The 21,053-nt window shown below is 45.0% G+C and overlaps 1 protein-coding gene across 4 annotated transcripts in view; it reads left to right on the top strand.

Annotated features, from left to right (window-relative positions):
• Positions 1-21,053, top strand: part of LOC139546307 (anion exchange protein 3-like) — a 91,039-nt gene that overhangs the window by 31,223 nt on the left and 38,763 nt on the right. For 2 of the 4 annotated variants that reach the window (XM_071354522.1, XM_071354521.1), the window contains exons 4-6: positions 2,938-3,194; positions 3,453-3,652; positions 5,443-5,639. In XM_071354522.1, the coding sequence (XP_071210623.1) occupies positions 2,938-3,194; positions 3,453-3,652; positions 5,443-5,639 (654 nt within the window). Of the gene's footprint in view, positions 1-2,937; positions 3,195-3,452; positions 3,653-5,442; positions 5,640-5,851; positions 12,632-21,053 lie in introns of those variants that run through there. The other 2 variants (XM_071354525.1, XM_071354523.1) reach the window with 2 other exon arrangements.

Below are 21,053 nucleotides of genomic sequence, written 5' to 3'. Positions count from 1 at the left end.
GTCGCCCAGAACTGTGAGAGGTGAGCCGTCCTCAGGAAAGGAGCTTATCAAGGCATCAAGCTCATTGATGAACTCTCCGAGGGAACCTGGAGGGCGATAAATGATAAGGATGTTAAGCTTGAAAGGGCTGGTAACTGTGACAGCATGGAATTCAAAGGAGGCGATAGACAGATGGGTAAGGGGAGAAAGAGAGAATGACCACTTGGGAGAGATGAGGATCCCGGTGCCACCACCACGCTGACCAGAAGCTCTCGGGGTGTGGGAGAACACGTGGGCGGACGAAGAGAGAGCAGTAGGAGTAGCAGTGTTATCTGTGGTGATCCATGTTTCCGTCAGTGCCAAGAAGTCGAGGGACTGGAGGGAAGCGTAGGCTGAGATGAACTCTGCCTTGTTGGCCACAGATCGGCAGTTCCAGAGGCTACCGGAGACCAGGAACTCCACGTGGGTCGTGCGCGCTGGGACCACCAGGCTGGGGTGGCCGCGGCCACGCGGTGTGAAGCGGTTGTATGGTCTGTGCAGAGAGGAGAGAACAGGGATAGACAAACACATAGTTGACAGGCTACTGAAGAGGCTACGCTAATGCAAAGGATATTGGAATGACAAGTGGACTACACCTCTCGAATGTTCAGAAAGTTAAGCCTATGTTGCAAAAAATCTTATTGACTAAGATGATTAAATGATACAGTACTGCTGGAGTAGGCTAGCTAGCAGTGCCTGCGTTGTTGACTTTGTTTGAAAGCTGGCTAGCTAACCGAAATTACTCTAGACTCCACAGTTGTCTTAGATACAAAGACAGCAAAGACAACTATGTAGCTAGCTAACACTACACTAATCAAGTCGTTCCGTTGTTCCGTTGAATGTAATAGTTTCTACAGTGCTGCTATTCGGTGGCTAGCTGGCTAGCTAGCAGTGTTGATTACGTTAAGTTACGTTAAAAGGGCGAAAAATAGCTGGCTAGCTAACCTAGAAAATCGCTAACCTAGAAGAAGCTAACTTAGAAAAAGCTAACCTAGAAAACCGAAATTACTCTAGACTCCACAGTTATCTTAGATACAAGACAGCAAAGACAACTATGTAGCTAGCTAACACTACACTAATCAAGTCGTTCCGTTGAGTGTAATAGTTTCTACAGTGCTGCTATTCGGTGGCTAGCTGGCTAGCTAGCAGTGTTGATTACGTTAAGTTACGTTAAAAGGGCGAAAAAAGCTGGCTAGCTAACCTAGAAAATCGCTCTAGACTACACAATTATCTTTGATACAAAGACGGCTATGTAGTTAGCTACGATCAAACAAATCAAACCGTTGTACTGTAATGAAATGAAATGTGATACTACCTGTGGAGCGAAGCGGAATGCGACCGGGTTGTTGAATGCGGGAGTTCTATTCGGTAGACGTTGGCTAGCTGTTGGCTGGCTAGCTGTTGGCTGTTGGCTGGCTAGCAGTGTTTCCTACGTTAAGGACGACAAGTAGCTGGCTAGCTAGCCTCGGTAAATTAAGATAATCACTCTAAACTACACGCTCTGAACTACACAATTGTGGATACGAAGACAGCAAAGACAACTATGTAGCTAGCTAACACTACACCAATCAAGTCGTTCCGTTGAATGTAATAGTTTCTACAGTGCTGCTATTCGGTAGACGGTGGGCGTTTGCTAGCTGGCTAGCTGGCTAGCCGCTGGCCAGATAGCAGTGTTGACTACGTTAGGGCGACGAATTACGATAATTACGCAATTGTCTTTGATACAAAGACGCCTATGTAGCTAGCTAAGAAGAAATTGCTAAGATCAGACAAATCAAACCGTTGTACTATAATGAAATGTAATGAAAAGTTATACTACCTGCGGAGCGAAGTACGAAATGCGAAAAGACGAAGTACGAAGTACGAAATGCGAAAGTACGAAGTACGAAAAGACCTTATTGACTCTGTTTTGTGTTTCATGTCTGTCTGCTACTTGTGTTTCTTGTTTTGGTCTATGTTCATTTATTTCTTAAATACACTCCCAGTACTTGCTTCCCGACTCCCAGCTTACACGTTACAGGGGTGTGGATCAGTAGACCAGTCAGTACCTGGTGTGACCACCATTTGCCTCATGCAGTGCGACACATCTCCTTCACATAGAGTTGATCAGGCTGTTGCGACATGGGGCTGTGAGTTATCATGCTGAAACATGAGGTGATGGCGGCAGATGAATGTCATGACAACGGGCCTCAGGATCTCGTCATGGCATCTATGTGCATTCAAATTGCCATTAATAAAATACAATTGTGTTCATTGTCCGTATTTTATGCCTGCCCATACCATAACCCGACCGCCACCATGGGGCACTCTGTTCACATCGTTGACATCAGCAAACCGCTCGCCCACATGACGCCTTACACATGGTCTGCGTTTGTGAGGCCGGTTGGATGTACTGCCAAATTCTTTAAATTGACGTTGGAGGCATTTTTGACACACCTGTCAGGTGGATGGATTATCTTGGCAAAGGAGAAATGCTCACTAACAGGGATGTAAACAAATTTGTGCTCAACATTTTACGTTTTTGGTGAGTATGTAAAAATCTTGGGATCTTTTTTTTCAGCTCATAAAACCTACACTTTACATGTTGCATTTATATTTTTGTTCAGTTTATTTAAAATATAGGAAAATCACGTTTTTGACTGACACTGGGCCTTTAATTTAAGCCTGCCAGTATAATTCTTTATAACTTGTTATAAGCATATGAGCCTTTGTAATATCAGGGGCATTTCTGTCTGTTCATCAACATTTCAATTGCTTTAAAATGTCTGGTATTTTGTCAGGATCTGAGTTTTTTTTTTACTGTCAGATAGTTCAAAAACCTTATAAAAGAGTTGTAACTGCTTATGACAAGTCTTGCATTCATTATGCCGGCAGGCTTGGACGGTATTTTCACTTAAACGCCTACCATTCCTTTCACAGATCACCGGCACACCATTCACCATACCCACCACCCACTGTCCACCCATCTACCCCCACCCCAGCGCCTACGCAAGCGGGTGCTCAGCATGGACCGCAAACGCCGGCGCAAGAAGAAGCGCAAGAACAAAAAGACCTCCATGGCGCCCTCGGAGGTCACACCCACCATCCATGAGGTAGACGAGGAGGAGGAGGAGTCTGAGACAGAGGGGAGGGACCTGGCAGCCACGCCCACCGAGCAGCCCGACGACCAACAGCAGGTAACATAACAGAGAAATGTGTGATCATGTCTGACAGCTTATCAGAATACTTCTTTTTATTATTGATCATTTATTGTTTATGGAGTCCAATACAATGTTTGGAATGTTGCAAGTAGAAGTTTAGTTGATTAATTTGTTATATATTCATTCAGTGTATTCATTTCAAAGACGCTCCAGAGAGAAATATCTGTCACACATGACATGAGAGAGAGAGAGAGAGGTGCTAAGACCAATGTAACCAACTCCCTCTCCTCTTAGTTTAGCCTGGGGAGTGAGGAGAATTTGGAGCCGGCTGTCCCATTAACTTCCTTCCACATGGAGAGCGAACAACAACATCCGCCGCCGGAGAAGGACACACTGGCCACGGCAGAGGTGGTGGAGGGGGAGTTGGAAGAGGCGCAACAGGACATTCGGGAGCAACCAGAGGATGAGGAGGGTGATGAAGAGTCCACCAACAGGTGTGCCCAGAATCAGATGTTTGGATGCATAAAGCAATGTGACAGTAGCTAGCAGGAGATTAGGTACAGTAACTTGGCTGTGTGGTGAAACAATGTTTTTTCAAATCAACCAATTGTATGGATCACTTCAATATGCAGCAACCAGCAATCATCATTTATTTTGTTAGCAAAGCTCGCCGTAAGACACAAGGTGATACTAGGATGTAACTAGAAAGATGATAGGCTTCATGAATTGTGAACTAAGAAAACACAGAACTAGAGTGCACTAAAAACAGTACAGTGCCTACAATATTTATGTTGTATGACAGAGGTCGGTACTCAATATTTGAAGATATTTAAAGGGCTCATCAAACAAATAGCCCAGCTCTTCCTACAATGCTCTTCATTTTAAAAACGTCAAAAATTCTGTGCTCATTTCTCCCGATTCTGGTAGATTTATCTGTTTTTTAAGTGAACATCTAAAAACAATCAAAACATTTATGTGGCTTAAAAGGACACCTTGTACCTGTCACCATCATGTCTCGTGTCCTAGATAGGATCTTTATGAGCAAACCTATCTGACTCATCAACACAGAGCTATGACAATATTAATTATTTGGTAATGGATTGAATAATACATACATTCATCCTGGGACGTCAGAGACTGTGTGGAGTCGAGGGTCATATTCATTAGGGCTCAACATGGAAAAATATTTTACAACGGAAACAGAAAATGTACATTTGTTATTGGACAACTCCAGGTATTCCTTCCCTGTTTCATTCTGTTTTCTTCCGCTTGGAGCCTAATGAATACAACCCAGGTACTTGTTTCCCTCTCTGCAGTGCGGTTAATCTCACTGATTTATTATTATTGCAGCAGCAAAAAAAGGAATGTAGTCACAATGTCATGTAATGTTATGCTATTGTTGCCTGAGTTAAAGCAGCCAACGATTCACCGGGTGAGGAAACCAGTGTTGCAGTGCTGTGCTGTGTTCTGGTGCCCTCTGTTGCATGATGGACCACACTACACCCAACAATCTGACCCCTCCCAGATTATTCATACTGTGTTTGTGTGTGTGTGCCAGTCAAGATGTTTGTTTGTATAGACTGGGTTGACGTTTGATACCATGTTCATTTTAAAGAAGGATTTAGTGGATTCTGGAGTTCTAACACTGGGATGAAAAACTCAAATTCTGAACTGGTTTATGGCTGATGGTCCTTCATGATTTGTATTTATTTATTTTATTTAACCTTTCTTAAACTAGGCAAGTCAGTTAAGAACAAATTCTTATTTACAATGAATGCCTGGCAAAAGGCCTCCTGCGGGGATGGGGGCTAGGATTAAAAATAAAAATAAATTAAATCAAAATATAGAACAAAACACACATCATGACAAGAGAGACAACACAACACTACATAAAGAGAGACCTAAGACAACAACAATGCATGGCAGCAACACATGACAACACAACATGGCAGCAACACAACATGGTAGCAGCACAAAACAGGGCACAAACATTATTGGGCACAGACAACAGCACCAAGGTCAAGAAGGTAGAGACAACAATACATCACACACAGCAGCCACAACTGTCAGTAAGAGTGTCCATGGTTGAGTCTTTGAATGAAGAGATTGAGATGATACTGGTAGTTGATAGTTGACACAATGGATAACAGATAGTTACCTGACATACTTCAAAAGCACATTTTTGAAGAATCAAATACAATATTATCTCTATGATGGGTTTTCACACGTACTCAAGTCATCCCGCTGCACTCTCCGTGATTCCCCCCTGTGTTCCCCTCCCCAGGTGCCCTCCCTCTGCGGACCCCCCCACCCGAGGCTGGTTCAGGAGGAATCCTCTCCACCCTTCACCGCGGACCAGTTACGACCTGCGGGAGCGCGTCTGTATCGGCAGCATGACAGCCATGGAAACAGCCGTGTACCGGAAGGTGCCCACCGATGAGGCTGAGATGTTGGCTAGCGCCGACCTGGACGACATGAAGAGTAAGACACACACATACACACCAGAGAGAACGGACCGTTCCCAAATCAACCCCTCTAGCCCACCCTCCTGCGGCCCTAATCTACCACACCTGATTCTACTAATCAGCTGCTTATCGGGACTTTGGTTGAATCGGGTGTATTTATGTAGGGCTGGAGCAAAAGCCTGCATACCCAGCTGCTGGAGGAGGGTTGACCACCCCTGCCTGGTGTAGCCCCTTTTTCCTGAACAAGGGCATACCATTTTTAATGAAAGTAGAGGGTAAAGGTAGTGTAGTTTAATACAAAGTAACGTTTGGTGGCAGGTTTAAATAAAAAATTCATACCTTGAGACTTGGAACTTAGTAAATATATTTTAACCAAACCTTTGGGTTCCTCATTTGGTGGCTCTTGATGGACAGACCCAGTCAGCATCCTGTACGCCTGACAAAGGTGGGTTGCTCCAATTAGATGCCATGCTCCAGTTGCCTTCCCAGCTGTTCTGCTGTGGGACAGTTTGAGGGTGACAGTTTGAAGCAGGTCTGAGTACAGGGATAAAATATAAATCACTTACACCGCAGGATTGATGTACTGTAATAATGCCACAGTAGATAAGTGTGGCAATATGTTTAATGATACTGTACTGTACAACCATAGTTCATGTTCTTGAACGTAACAAGTGGAGGGAAAATCTGCTAGTTTAGGGCACCCTCTATTGACGTAACAATATAGGACATATCTGTCTAATATATCATCTGTGTGATATTCTATTTAGGGTATATGTCCTTATGTGAGAGTGTAATACATGGTGTTGCTATGTTTTAGTACTAGGATATACTGTGATATGATAGGGTGGATATGTGAATACTGGGATATGATAGGGTGGATATGTGAATACTGTGATTTGATAGGGTGGATATGTGTATACTGTGATTTGGTAGGATGTGTATACTGTGATTTGATAGGGTGGATATGTGAATACTGTGATTTGATAGGGTGGATATGTGTATACTGTGATTTGATAGGGTGGATATGTGAATACTGTGATTTGATAGGGTGGATATGTGAATACTGGGATATGATAGGGTGGATATGTGTATACTGTGATTTGGTAGGATGTGAATACTGTGATTTGATCGGGTGGATATGTGAATACTGGGATTTGATAGGGTGGATATGTGAATACTGGGATTTGATAGGGTGGATATGTGAATACTGGGATTTGATAGGGTGGATATGTGAATACTGGGATTTGATAGGGTGGATATGTGTATACTGGGATTTGATCGGGTGGATATGTGAGTACTGGGATTTGATAGCATGGATATGTGAATACTGGGATTTGATAGGGTAGATATGTGAATACTGGGATTTGATAGGGTGGATATGTGAATACTGGGATTTGATAGGGTGGATATGTGAATACTGGGATTTGATAGGGTGGATATGTGAATACTGGGATTTGATATGGTGGATATGTGAATACTGGGATTTGATAGGGTGGATATGTGAATACTGGGATTTGATAGGGTGGATATGTGTATACTGTGATTTGATAGGGTGGATATGAATACACTGGGATTTGATAGGGTGGATATGTGAATCAAAAGGGACAGAAATAAGACAGCGAAAGGAATGTGTGAATGTTGAGAACATTTGCTATGTGTGAATGACAGTGCGTGTGGATGGCCTCCCGAGTGACGCAGCGGTCTAAGGCGGAGGCGTCACTACAGACCCGGGTTTGATCCCAGGCTGTGTCACAACTGGCCGCGACCGGGAGTCCCACAGGGCGGCACACAATTGGCCCAGTGTCGTCTTATAGCGCTCTGGCGACTCCTTGTGGCGGGCTGGCTGACTTCGGTCGTCAGTTGACCGGTTTTTCCTCCGACATATTGGTGCGGCTGACTTCTGGGTTAAGCGGGCGGATGTTAAAAAGCGAGGTTATGGCGGGTCAAGTTTCGGAGGACGCATGACCGACCTTCTCCTTTCTCGAGCCCGTTGGGGAGTTGCAGCGATGAGACAAGATCATATTTGGATATCACAAAATTGGGGAGAAAAGGGGGGTACATTTTTTTTCAAGAATGTGTGCTTGTGTCTGTTCACTAGCCAGTGCAAGCGTGGGCATTTGGGAGGTGGGATGCTGATCTACTGGCCTGTAGGAGTGGTGGTATGTATGATGTTAGGCCCTTGGGAAGGGAATGCTACAGTATATGAGTGTGGAAATCAGGAAGCTGATACGCTTGTTGTTGTTTACTGTCCCTCACACAGATGAATGTCAGGGGGCTTGTGCTTGTTTGCCGGACTGTGCAAGTGTCATTGTTTGGGGGTGAGAGTTTTGTTTAGGACCTGTTTGAGTGTTGGTCTGGGGAACACATGGCAGGAAACTGGCCTGTCACAAGAGAGCAATCGAGAGAGAAATAAACCACAAAGAGAGACAAATAGAGACAAATAGAGCGAGAGATACAGAACAGAGAGAGAGAGAGAGAGAGACCAGAGAGAGAAAGAGAGAGGCAGGAACTTGGACTTTGTCATCCTACAAGAAACATGGTATAGAGGAGATGGACCCACTGGTTGCCCTCTAGGTTACAGAGAGCTGGTAGTCCCATCCACCAAATTACCAGCTGTGAAACGGAAGAGACTCAGGGGGTATGCTAATTTGGTATAGAGCAGACATAACTCACTCTATTAAATTAATCAAAACAGGAACATTTTCCATTTGGCTAGAAATTCAAAAGGAAATTATCGCAACAGAGAAAAATGTTCTCATGTGTGCTACCTACATCCCCCCACTAGAATCCCCATATTTTAATGAAGACAGCTTCTCCATCCTGAAGGGGGAAATCAATCATTTCCAGGACCAGGGACATGTACTAGTCTGCGGCAGTTAAAACAGGGCTGCGGAGTGCAGCTTGAGCCCCACCCTCTTCAACATACTGTATATAAACAAATTGGCAAGGGCACTAGAACAGTCTGCAGCACCCGGCCTCACCCTACTAGAATGTAAAGTCAAATGTCTACTGTTTGCTGATGATCTAGTGCTTCTGTCCCCAACCAAGGAGGGCCTACAGCAGCACCTAGATCTTCTGCACAGATTCTGTCTGACCTTGGCCCTGACACTAAATCTCAATAAGTCAAAAATAATGGTGTTCCAAAAAATATCCAGTTGCCAGGACCACAAATACAAATTCCATCTAGACACCATTGTCCTAGAGCACACAAAAAACTATACATACCTCGGCCTAAACATCAGCGCCACAGGTAACTTCCCGCAAAGCTGTGAATGATCTGAAAGACAAGGCAAGAAGGGCATTCTACGCCATCAAAAGGAACATAAAATTCAACATACCAATTAGGATTTGGCTAAAAATACTTGAATCAGTTATAGAACCCATTGCCCTTGATGGTTGTGAGTTCTGGATTCCGCTGACCAACCAAGAATTCACAAAATGGGACAAACACCAAATTGAGAATCTGCATGCAGAATTCCGCAAAAATATTGTCTGTTTCCAACGTAAAACACCAAATAATGCATGCAGAGCAGAATTAGGCCGATACCCGCTAATGATCAAAATCCAGAAAAGAGACGTTACATTCTACAACCACCTAAAAGGAAGCGATTCCCAAACCTTCCACTTACAGAGCTATTAACCTGGAGAAGAGTCCCCCAAACAAGCTGGTCCTGGGGCTCTGTTCACAAACACAAACACACCCCACAGGGCACCAGGACAGCAACACAATTAGCCCCAACCAAATCATGAGAAAACAAAATGATAATTACTTGACACATTGGAAAGAATTAACAAAGAAAAATGCAAACTAGAATATTTGACCCTTAACAGAGAGTACCCAGTGGCAGAATACCTGTCCACTTTGACTGACCCAAAATTAAGGAAAGCTTTAACTATGTACAGACTCAGTAAGCATTGCTATTCGAGAGGCTGCAATAGGCAGACATGGCTCTCAAGAGAAGACAGCCTATGTGCACACTGCCCACAAAATGAGGTGGAAACTGAGCTGCACTTTCTAACCTGCCAAATGAATGACCACATTAGAGACACATATTTCCCTCAGATTACACAGACCCACAAAGAATTGTAAAACAAATCCATTCTTGATAAGCTCCCGTATATATTAGGTGAAATACTACAGTGTGGCATCACAGCAGAAAGATTTGTCACCTGTTGCCAAAATAAAATGGCTACCAGTGGAGCACAAACACCATTTTAAATACAACTTATATTTATCTGTTTATTTATCTTCACTTTCATACTTTAACTATTTGCGCATTGTTACAACACTGTACATATCCAATAATATAACATTTGAAATGTCTATATTATTTTACAAATTTTGTAAGTGTAATGTATACTGCTAATTCCTGATTGTTTATTTCCATTTTGTTTATTGACTATTCCACTTGCTTTAGCAATGTAAACATACCGTATGTTTCCCATGCCAAAAAAGCCCTTTGAATTGAATATAGATAGACCGGAGAGAGAGAGAGAGCGAGTGAGAGAGAGAAACAGACCAGAGGGAGAGAGAGAGACATGCAGATCAGAGAGAGAGAGCGAGAGGGATGCAGAGCAGAGAGAAAATACTTGAATCAGTATCATGTTTATTGTACATTTCTTATTGTTTATTTCACTTTTATTTATTATCTATTTCACTTGCTTTGGCAATGTAAACGTTCCCATGCCAATAAAGCCCTTTCAATTGAAATTGAAATTGAATTGAGAGAAAGAGGGAGAATATATTTGATTGCATTCTCCATGCCATCAACACCTTTTGAATGTCATTTAATTGGGAGAAAGAGAGGGAGAGAGGATGGACCATTTTGGCAAATAGATGGGCAGCACTCTCTGGTCTATCCCATGATCCTGCGGCAATAATTAACACAAGAGATCAGTGGTCGATTCTCCTTGACAGCGACCCTGCCCCAGGCTCTTCCTGCTTTTACCCACCCAGCATGGGAATCATTGACCGGCCGCTCAGACTAGATTAAAATAGAACCAGAAACAGACAAGCTATCAGATGTAGGGGACAGACAGAAAGATTTCAGGCTATACAGCATATATCCATTAGCTCATGTATTTTCCACCTCTTCCACTTCGATGAGTACATATTGTAATTCAGTCACAGCACACAGTAGTGTATATATCATGCGGGATGATAGTTTAATGCGGTACTGGTTGATGGTTTGATGTTTCGTGATGGTTAACTGACATTATGTAAGCCGTAGAATAGATTTTTTTTAACAGGACATAACTGTCATTAATTACTATTCCAAACAAATGAAACTTCTCCGCGTGACCATTGACTTGTTTGACTTCAGCAAAGTCTTGTCACAGTAAAACGTCCAGTACAGTACTGCAGTTTAATCTAGTACTGCAGCAGTCATGACAACCGTTTCAAATGTTGACAGAGGTTTGCCCTGTCTTGCCCAAGGCACTGTGAGTTCCATTGCCCCACTGAGAGTGTACTTGTTCATTCACTGTGAGTAACATGGCTGATGTGGGCTACCAACGGCTGATGTTGGCTACCAGGGACCATGCTTGACACATTGCTATGGAGCAGGCTTGCTTTGAAGCTTAACCGACTTGTGCTTATGTTTAGAATGCCTCTGAGCAAGTGAAACGCACACGCTGTAAACACAGGTCTGAGGAAAGGTCAGTGTTCAACTCAGGTACCCGTTGTGGGCGAAGGATGACAGGACATTTTAGAAGTAATCACCGTTTCCATGGAGACAGTGCTGGAGACAGGCTCTTGCTCCTTACCAGAGTTCCATTCTGTACAGAGGCAGTAGGACTACTGTTTTTCTGTCTCTGTGTCTGTGGTAGGGTATAATGCATTTCTCAGTTGTTTGGATTTTTTTTCCTGAGAGAAGAAGAGAGCTTTCACTTCCATGTTTTTTATTGAGCCTCTGGTTTAGCCTTGACTGTGCTCCTGCTGCCTGCCCTGGCTGTGACGGGGTGCCATGGAAACCAAAACGGGGGTGCGTCACCCCACCCGCATGCCCCGCCTCATCCCAGCATCTATCCCAGGATCAATGGACGGCTGGCATCACGGAAACTGGTGAATCAGCCCAATAGATTAGAGGAAGGTCTGAAAACAAGTGCAGCAGTTTGTATCAATATTTATTTTTGGAGTGACAGCTTGAGCCAGTCTGCTGCTGAATCGTGCCCAGCCTAAATCTACTAGAGACACTACTACCTCCGTCTGCGCCACTGAGAGGACAGCAGCAGTGACCTTTCTTTTCCACTTTTGTGTTTGAAGATAAATATCTGTTTTTAGTCTTTTATTGTCAGCTTTTTTATTCCAAACCGTTATCTAGAGTGGACTTCCAGTGACAGCAGATACTTCATAAGAGGACCTATTTATAGTAGTCTGCAGAATGGACGTAGACTTTTGGTAACCAGCAGCCACTACTTCAGCTTGACCTGTGCTGCAGCTTCTGTTCCTGACGAATATCAACCCCATCAAAACACAGAACCGCTCTCTGGTTCCGTGAGGCTCAGGCTTGGATAACAGCTAACACCAACCAACGGTGAGAAGCAGCAGGTGAGAGAACGCCAGAACCCTGGATGAGCAGGGCGCCCACCCGGAGTGGGGTGGGGAAGAGGCACCACAGACACCGTCACAGACCCAGGAGATGACAGACCCCATGGGGCAGGAAAACCAGGGACCACCAGCCCCCTGTCCAGAGGTGGTGGTGGGGGAAAAACACCCAAAAACCAAGACGACCACCAACAGTCTCACACCAGGGACCTTGGGCACCCCACATCAGCGCCCCTCTGTGAACCACCGGCACAACGAGGGAGCAGAGGTTGTGCGCCGCGCCTCTCAGTTCAACATGGAGGGCTTGGAGGACTTTGAGGAGTTTGTGTTGAATTTTGACGATTATGACCTGCTTGAATCCATCCATGACCACCTGGGGTCCCCTGAGGACGCAGTCCCCCTGGAGCCCGACCTTGACCAGCTGGGGTCCCCTGAGAACCGAGAACCCTTGGGACCCATCAGTAAGTACCAGAGCTCCCACCCCCCCAGAGGGAAGCTATGTGTGGCCATGGAAGAATGGGAAACACTTAGCATTACGTTGATCTTCATTTAGGCTAGGGTAACTGTATAAGGAAATGACAATCATACATACATTATGTTGCTGCTCGTTACTCTGGCAGAGTTCTATGAAATGTGACTGTATGATTTAATCACGAATGAGGAGTCAGTGTGTGATAACCTTTTTTGTTTGGCATACTGTTTCCAGATAAGGTTCTTATTTATCAATATTAGAACATTTTATTCTCAGATGCATGGGTCTCATTCAAGCATGTCTGATGTAAAGTATAACTGGTGAGATATCTAGTTACTATTTGCTTAATAGTTTTTTTTTCATTGACATACACTGGATTTTTGGAAACACATTATTGCAGCGTTTCCCAAACTGTCCTCGGTACACCATGGGTTACACGTTTAGTTCCCCCCCTAACACTACACACCTGATTCAAATGATCAAAGCTTGATGAGTAGTTGATTCTTTTTCATCAGCTGTGTAGTGCTAGGCCAAAATGTGCAGCCCTTGGGATCCCGAGAACCAAGTTTGGGAAACCCTGCATTATTGGTACACTTAATTGTTTCCCTTGGCTATAAACACTGTATCTCTGTTTACAGACATGCATCATAATTCCCATTCGCTAATGTACTTCAAAGCAACTCCAGCATTCCAGTAATATGACATAGCTGTTTCCATACTAACGAGTGTGAGTCTGACGTGATGGAATAGCACTCTGCCCTTTTGGTGGAAAGCCCTGACATTGGCAATTGATTGGGGAGAATTCAGAGTTGTTTTCATTGATTTGTAAGTAGAAACAAACACAAGCTAATTAATGCCAATGCTTGGTTGGCCTGGCAATGGTGGTGTGGAAATCAAAGCTCTCTCAAGTCCTGGGTCATGGGTGAATTGGCACCCTCTCTACCTCTCGCCGTTCCCTGCTAACCTATTGATCGTTTGGCCCTGGGGGGCCTCTCCACTTACTGGACTGGAAAGATATCCCATTGACAAACTGTACTGCTGTTTTTCTGACTACCATTGGATTGGGACACACTGGTATTCTGCAGTAGTGCTGTGAGGGTTAGCTAGGTGCTGGTCACTATGACATTGTAGCGAAGAGGAGGCTGGTGGGAGGAGCTATACGAGGATCGGCTCATTGTAATGGCTGGAATGTAATTAATGTAACGGTATCAAACACATCAAACATATGGAAACCACATGTTTGACTCCATTCCAATCCATGCATTACAATGAGCCCTTCCTCATATAGCTCCTCCCACCAGCTTCCTCTGGTGTAGCGCTGCTGTACAACGATGGATAGAATGGACATGAAGGGCAAGCTCCTAAAGATCTCCTCAGCGAGAGACAGAAAGAGAGAGAGAGAGGGGGCGGGGAAACATGACAGAGAGAGGGGTGGGACAGGACAGGTAGAGAGAGAGAGAGTGAACCAAGGCCTGATCATTCAAATAAAATAATAATCCTCATTTGTTGATTAAAAAAAAAAACATTTTACTCAATTTGGCTTGAGGGTCTGCTATACAAATTCATGGAAAGCGTTGTTGGGGGGGAAGCATATGACATTATAAAATCAATGTACTCAAACAACAAGTGTGCAGTTAAAATTGGCAATAAACACACAGATGTCTTTCCTCAGGGCCATGAGATGAAACAGGGATGCAGCTTGAGCCCCACCCTCTTCAACATGTATATCAATGAATTGGCAAGGGCTAATTAACTAGAACAGTCTGCAGCCCCCAGCCTCACCCTACTGGAAAGGCCGGGTGTCTAGTGTTTGCAGATGATCTGCTGCTACTGTCCCAAAACAAGAGGGCCTATAGCAGCATCTAGATCTTCTGCACAGATTCTGCACAGACTTGAGCCATGACAGGGAATCTCAGTAAGACAAAAATAATGCTGTTCCAAAAAAGGTCCAGTAGCCAAGACAACAAATACTAAATTCTATCTAGACACCGTTGCCCTACAGCACACAAAGAATTACACCTAACTAAACATCAAAACCACAGGTAACTTTCTCAAGGTCGTGATCGATCTAAGAAACATGGCAAGATGGGCCTTCTATACCATCAAAAGGAACATAAAACTCAACATCCCAATTAAATCCTTGGCTATGTACAGACTCAGTCAGAATAGTATTGCTATTGAGAAAGGCTGCTATAGGCATGCCTGGCTCTAGAGATGACAGGCTATGTGCCCACTGCCCACAAAATGACCTGGAAACTGAGCTACGTTTCTTTATATTCTTTATTCTTTTCTCCCAATTTCGTGGTATCCAATTGGTAGTTCGCCTCTCCCGTACGGACTCGGGAGAGAGCCGTGCGTCCTCCGAAACTCAACCCAGCCAAGCCGCACTGCTTCTTGACACAATGCCCGCATAACCCGGAAGCCAGCCGCACCAATGTGTCAGAGGAAACACCGTACACCTGGCGACCGTGTCAGCGTGTACTGCGCCCGGCCTGCCACAGGAGTCGCTAGAGCGCGATGGGACAAGAACATGCCTGCCGGCCAAACCCTTCCTAGCCCGGACGACGCTGGGCCAATTGTGCGCCGATCCATGGGTCTCCTGGTCACGGCCGGCTGCGACACAGCCTGGACTCAAACCCAGAATCTCTAGTGGCACAGTTAACACTGGGAGTGAGCTACATTTCTTAACCTCTTGCCAAATGTATGACCACATTAGAGACACATATTTCCCACAGATCACACAGACCCACAAATAATTTGAAAACAAATCAAACATTGATAAACTCCCATATCTGTTAGTGTAAATACCGCAGTGTGCCGTCACAGCAGCACGATGTGTGGCCCGTTACCATGACAAAAGGGCAACCAGAGGAGCACAAACATTGTAAATACAACCTATATTTATCTGTTTCTTTATTGTCTCTTTCGTACTTAAACTACTTGTAACAATGTGCAACACTGTACATAGACAGTTATATAACATTTGAAATGTCTATATTATTTAAACACTTTTGTGAGTGTGATGTTTACTGATCATTTGTATTGTTTATTTCCCTTTTTGTTTGTTTATTCCATTTGCTTTGGTATTGTAAACATATGTTTCCCATGCCAATAAAGCCCTTTGAATTGAATTATGCAAGAGGGAGAGAGACAGAGGATGTATAATCTAGTTGATGGCTCTGTATAGATGAGCCATACTGTTTATACATTACACCTTCCATAGGGTACGTATAGGGGTTACCTTAGGGACACAACCAGCCCCAGGGATTTGTATTTATTTAACCAGGTAAGAACAAATTCTTATTTATAAGGACAGGCTACTCCTTTCTCTCTGTCAGGGAATTGAACCCCAGTCTCCTACGTGACACACAGGCACACAGCACTATACTAAAGAGGAGAATGTGATGAGTTGATGATCGATCAATATCTCAATTTTCCCAATTGGAAAAGTCACAATGTCACTCTGTCGTCAGGAATTGACGATATACTACATGTATAAACCACATAATAGTAATTTGTGCAATACTTCTACACTGTTGATGAAAGGCAATAGAGGGGCTACAAAGAGACCTGTGGTAGAATACAGAATGAATGAACATGACCTCCTCACTAAGGGGCGATAGAAGATTCACAGAAGGAGACGAGACCAGCTATATGGGGTGCTACGTTGGAGAGACTATGGCAAGGAAATGGGGTGTCCATTTCCACTACTGTGTTAATCTGAATCAAAGCTGTGCCATTCAGACTGGTAATTGTAGAATCGAAGGGGCAGGCAGGGAAAAGTGGCGTTCTCAAGGGCATATTCAGTGGAACAAAGAGGGTATGGAAAGGACCGAGCGAGAGAAGTGCTTTTATAGAGGGTTTAGAAGGGACACAGAAACCAGATTGAGCCTACAGACAGGACAATAGGGACAGCTGATGGAAAGAGAACAGATTGAGCCTACAGACAGGACAATAGGGACTACTGAAGGACACAGAGACCAGATAGAGCCAACAGACAGGACAATAGGGACTACTGAAGGACACAGAGACCAGATAGAGCCTACAGACAGGACAATAGGGACTACTGAAGGACACAGAGACCAAATAGAACTAACAGACAGGACAATAGGGACTACTGAAGGACACAGAGACCAGATAGAGCCAACAGACAGGACAATAGGGACTACTGAAGGACACAGAGACCAGATAGAGCCTACAGACAGGACAATAGGGACTACTGAAGGACACAGAGACCAGATAGAGCCTACAGACAGGACAATAGGGACTACTGAAGGACACAGAGACCAGATAGAGCGTATAGACAGGACAATAGTGACTACTGAAGGACACAGAGACCAGATAGAGCCTACAGACAGGACAATAGGGACTACTGAAGGACACAGCGACCGGATAGAGCCTACAGACAGGACAATAGGGACTACTGAAGGACACAGAGACCAGATAGAGCCAACAGACAGGACAATAGGGACTACTGAAGGACACAGAGACCAGATAGAGCCAACAGACAGGACAATAGGGACTACTGAAGGACACAGAGACCAGATAGAGCCAACAGACAGGACAATAGGGACTACGGAAGGACACAGAGACCAGATAGAGCCTACAGACAGGACAATAGGGACTACTGAAGGACACAGAGACCAGATAGAGCCAACAGACAGGACAATAGGCACTACTGAATAACAGAGACCAGATAGAGCCAACAGACAGGACACTAGGGACTACTGAAGGACACAGAGACAAGATAGAGCCAACAGACAGGACAATAGGGACTACTGAAGGACACAGAGACCAGATAGAGCCTACAGACAGGACAATAGGGACTACTGAAGGACACAGAGACCAGATAGAGCGTATAGACAGGACAATAGTGACTACTGAAGGACACAGAGACCAGATAGAGCCTACAGACAGGACAATAGGGACTACTGAAGGACACAGCGACCGGATAGAGCCTACAGACAGGACAATAGGGACTACTGAAGGACACAGAGACCAGATAGAGCCAACAGACAGGACAATAGGGACTACTGAAGGACACAGAGACCAGATAGAGCCAACAGACAGGACAATAGGGACTACTGAAGGACACAGAGACCAGATAGAGCCAACAGACAGGACAATAGGGACTACTGAAGGACACAGAGACCAGATAGAGCCTACAGACAGGACAATAGGGACTACTGAAGGACACAGAGACCAGATAGAGCCAACAGACAGGACAATAGGCACTACTGAAGGACAGAGACCAGATAGAGCCAACAGACAGGACACTAGGGACTACTGAAGGACACAGAGACAAGATAGAGCCAACAGACAGGACAATAGGGACTACTGAAGGACACAGAGACCAGATAGAGCCTACAGACAGGACAATAGGGACTACTGAAGGACACAGAGACAAAATAGAACTAACAGACAGGACAATAGGGACTACTGAAGGACACAGAGACCAGATAGAGCCTACAGACAGGACAATAGGGACTACTGAAGGACACAGAGACCAGATAGAGCCTACAGACAGGACAATAGGGACTACTGAAGGACACAGAGACCAGATAGAGCCAACAGACAGGACAATAGGAACTACTGAAGGACACAGAGACCAAATAGAACTAACAGACAGGACAATAGGGACTACTGAAGGACACAGAGACCAGATAGAGCCAACAGACAGGACAATAGGGACTACTGAAGGACACAGAGACGAGATAGAGCCAACAGACAGGACAATAGGGACTACTGAAGGACACAGAGACCAGATAGAGCCAACAGACAGAACAATAGGGACTACTGAAGGACACAGAGACCAGATAGAGCCTACAGACAGGACAATAGGGACTACTGAAGGACACAGAGACCAGATAGAGCCTACAGACAGGACAATAGGGACTACTGAAGGATACAGAGACCAGATAGAGCCTACAGACAGGACAATAGGGACTACTGAAGGACACAGAGACCAGATAGAGCCAACAGACAGGACAATAGGGACTACTGAAGGACACAGAGACCAGATAGAGCCTACAGACAGGACAATAGGGACTACTGAAGGACACCGAGACCAGATAGAGCCTACAGACAGGACAATAGGGACTACTGAAGGACAGCGACCAGATAGAGCCAACAGACAGGACAATAGGGACTACTGAAGGACACAGAGACCAGATAGAGCCTACAGACAGGACAATAGGGACTACTGAAGGACACAGAGACCAGATAGAGCCTACAGACAGGACAATAGGGACTACTGAAGGACACAGAGACCAGATAGAGCCTACAGACAGTACAATAGGGACTACTGAAGGACAGAGACCAGATAGAGCCAACAGACAGGACAATAGGGACTACTGAAGGACACAGAGACCAGATAGAGCCTACAGACAGGACAATAGGGACTACTGAAGGACACAGAGACCAGATAGAGCCAACAGACAGGACAATAGGGACTACTGAAGGACAGAGACCAGATAGAGCCTACAGACAGGACAAAAGGGACTACTGAAGGACACAGAGACCAGATAGAGCCTACAGACAGGACAATAGGGACTACTGAAGGACACAGAGACCAGATAGAGCCTACAGACAGGACAATAGGGACTACTGAAGGACACAGAGACCAGATAGAGCCTACAGACAGGACAATAGGGACTACTGAAGGACACAGAGACCAGATAGAGCCTACAGACAGGACAATAGGGACTACTGAAGGACACAGAGACCAGATTGAGCCTACAGACAGGACAATAGGGACTACTGAAGGACACAGAGACCAGATAGAGCCAACAGACAGGACAATAGGGACTACTGAAGGACACAGAGACCAGATAGAGCCTACAGACAGGACAATAGGGACTACTGAAGGACACAGAGACCAAATAGAACTAACAGACAGGACAATAGGGACTACTGAAGGACACAGAGACCAGATAGAGCCAACAGACAGGACAATAGGGACTACTGAAGGACACAGAGACCAGATAGAGCCTACAGACAGGACAATAGGGACTACTGAAGGACACAGAGACCAGATAGAGCCTACAGACAGGACAATAGGGACTACTGAAGGACACAGAGACCAGATAGAGTGTATAGACAGGACAATAGTGACTACTGAAGGACACAGAGACCAGATAGAGCCTACAGACAGGACAATAGGGACTACTGAAGGACACAGCGACCGGATAGAGCCTACAGACAGGACAATAGGGACTACTGAAGGACACAGAGACCAGATAGAGCCAACAGACAGGACAATAGGGACTACTGAAGGACACAGAGACCAGATAGAGCCAACAGACAGGACAATAGGGACGACTGAAGGACACAGAGACCAGATAGAGCCAACAGACAGGACAATAGGGACTACTGAAGGACACAGAGACCAGATAGAGCCTACAGACAGGACAATAGGGACTACTGAAGGACACAGAGACCAGATAGAGCCAACAGACAGGACAATAGGCACTACTGAATAACAGAGACCAGATAGAGCCAACAGACAGGACACTAGGGACTACTGAAGGACACAGAGACAAGATAGAGCCAACAGACAGGACAATAGGGACTACTGAAGGACACAGAGACCAGATAGAGCCTACAGACAGGACAATAGGGACTACTGAAGGACACAGAGACCAGATAGAGCGTATAGACAGGACAATAGTGACTACTGAAGGACACAGAGACCAGATAGAGCCTACAGACAGGACAATAGGGACTACTGAAGGACACAGCGACCGGATAGAGCCTACAGACAGGACAATAGGGACTACTGAAGGACACAGAGACCAGATAGAGCCAACAGACAGGACAATAGGGACTACTGAAGGACACAGAGACCAGATAGAGCCAACAGACAGGACAATAGGGACTACTGAAGGACACAGAGACCAGATAGAGCCAACAGACAGGACAATAGGGACTACTGAAGGACACAGAGACCAGATAGAGCCTACAGACAGGACAATAGGGACTACTGAAGGACACAGAGACCAGATAGAGCCAACAGACAGGACAATAGGCACTACTGAAGGACAGAGACCAGATAGAGCCAACAGACAGGACACTAGGGACTACTGAAGGACACAGAGACAAGATAGAGCCAACAGACAGGACAATAGGGACTACTGAAGGACACAGAGACCAGATAGAGCCTACAGACAGGACAATAGGGACTACTGAAGGACACAGAGACAAAATAGAACTAACAGACAGGACAATAGGGACTACTGAAGGACACAGAGACCAGATAGAGCCTACAGACAGGACAATTGGGACTACTGAAGGACACAGAGACCAGATAGAGCCTACAGACAGGACAATAGGGACTACTGAAGGACACAGAGACCAGATAGAGCCAACAGACAGGACAATAGGAACTACTGAAGGACACAGAGACCAAATAG

The sequence above is a fragment of the Salvelinus alpinus genome, chromosome 20, assembly GCF_045679555.1.
Source record: "Salvelinus alpinus chromosome 20, SLU_Salpinus.1, whole genome shotgun sequence".
Taxonomy (NCBI): domain Eukaryota; kingdom Metazoa; phylum Chordata; class Actinopteri; order Salmoniformes; family Salmonidae; genus Salvelinus; species Salvelinus alpinus.
Note: the sequence above shows the minus strand (reverse complement) of the source record. Positions and strands in the feature narration are given on the sequence as shown.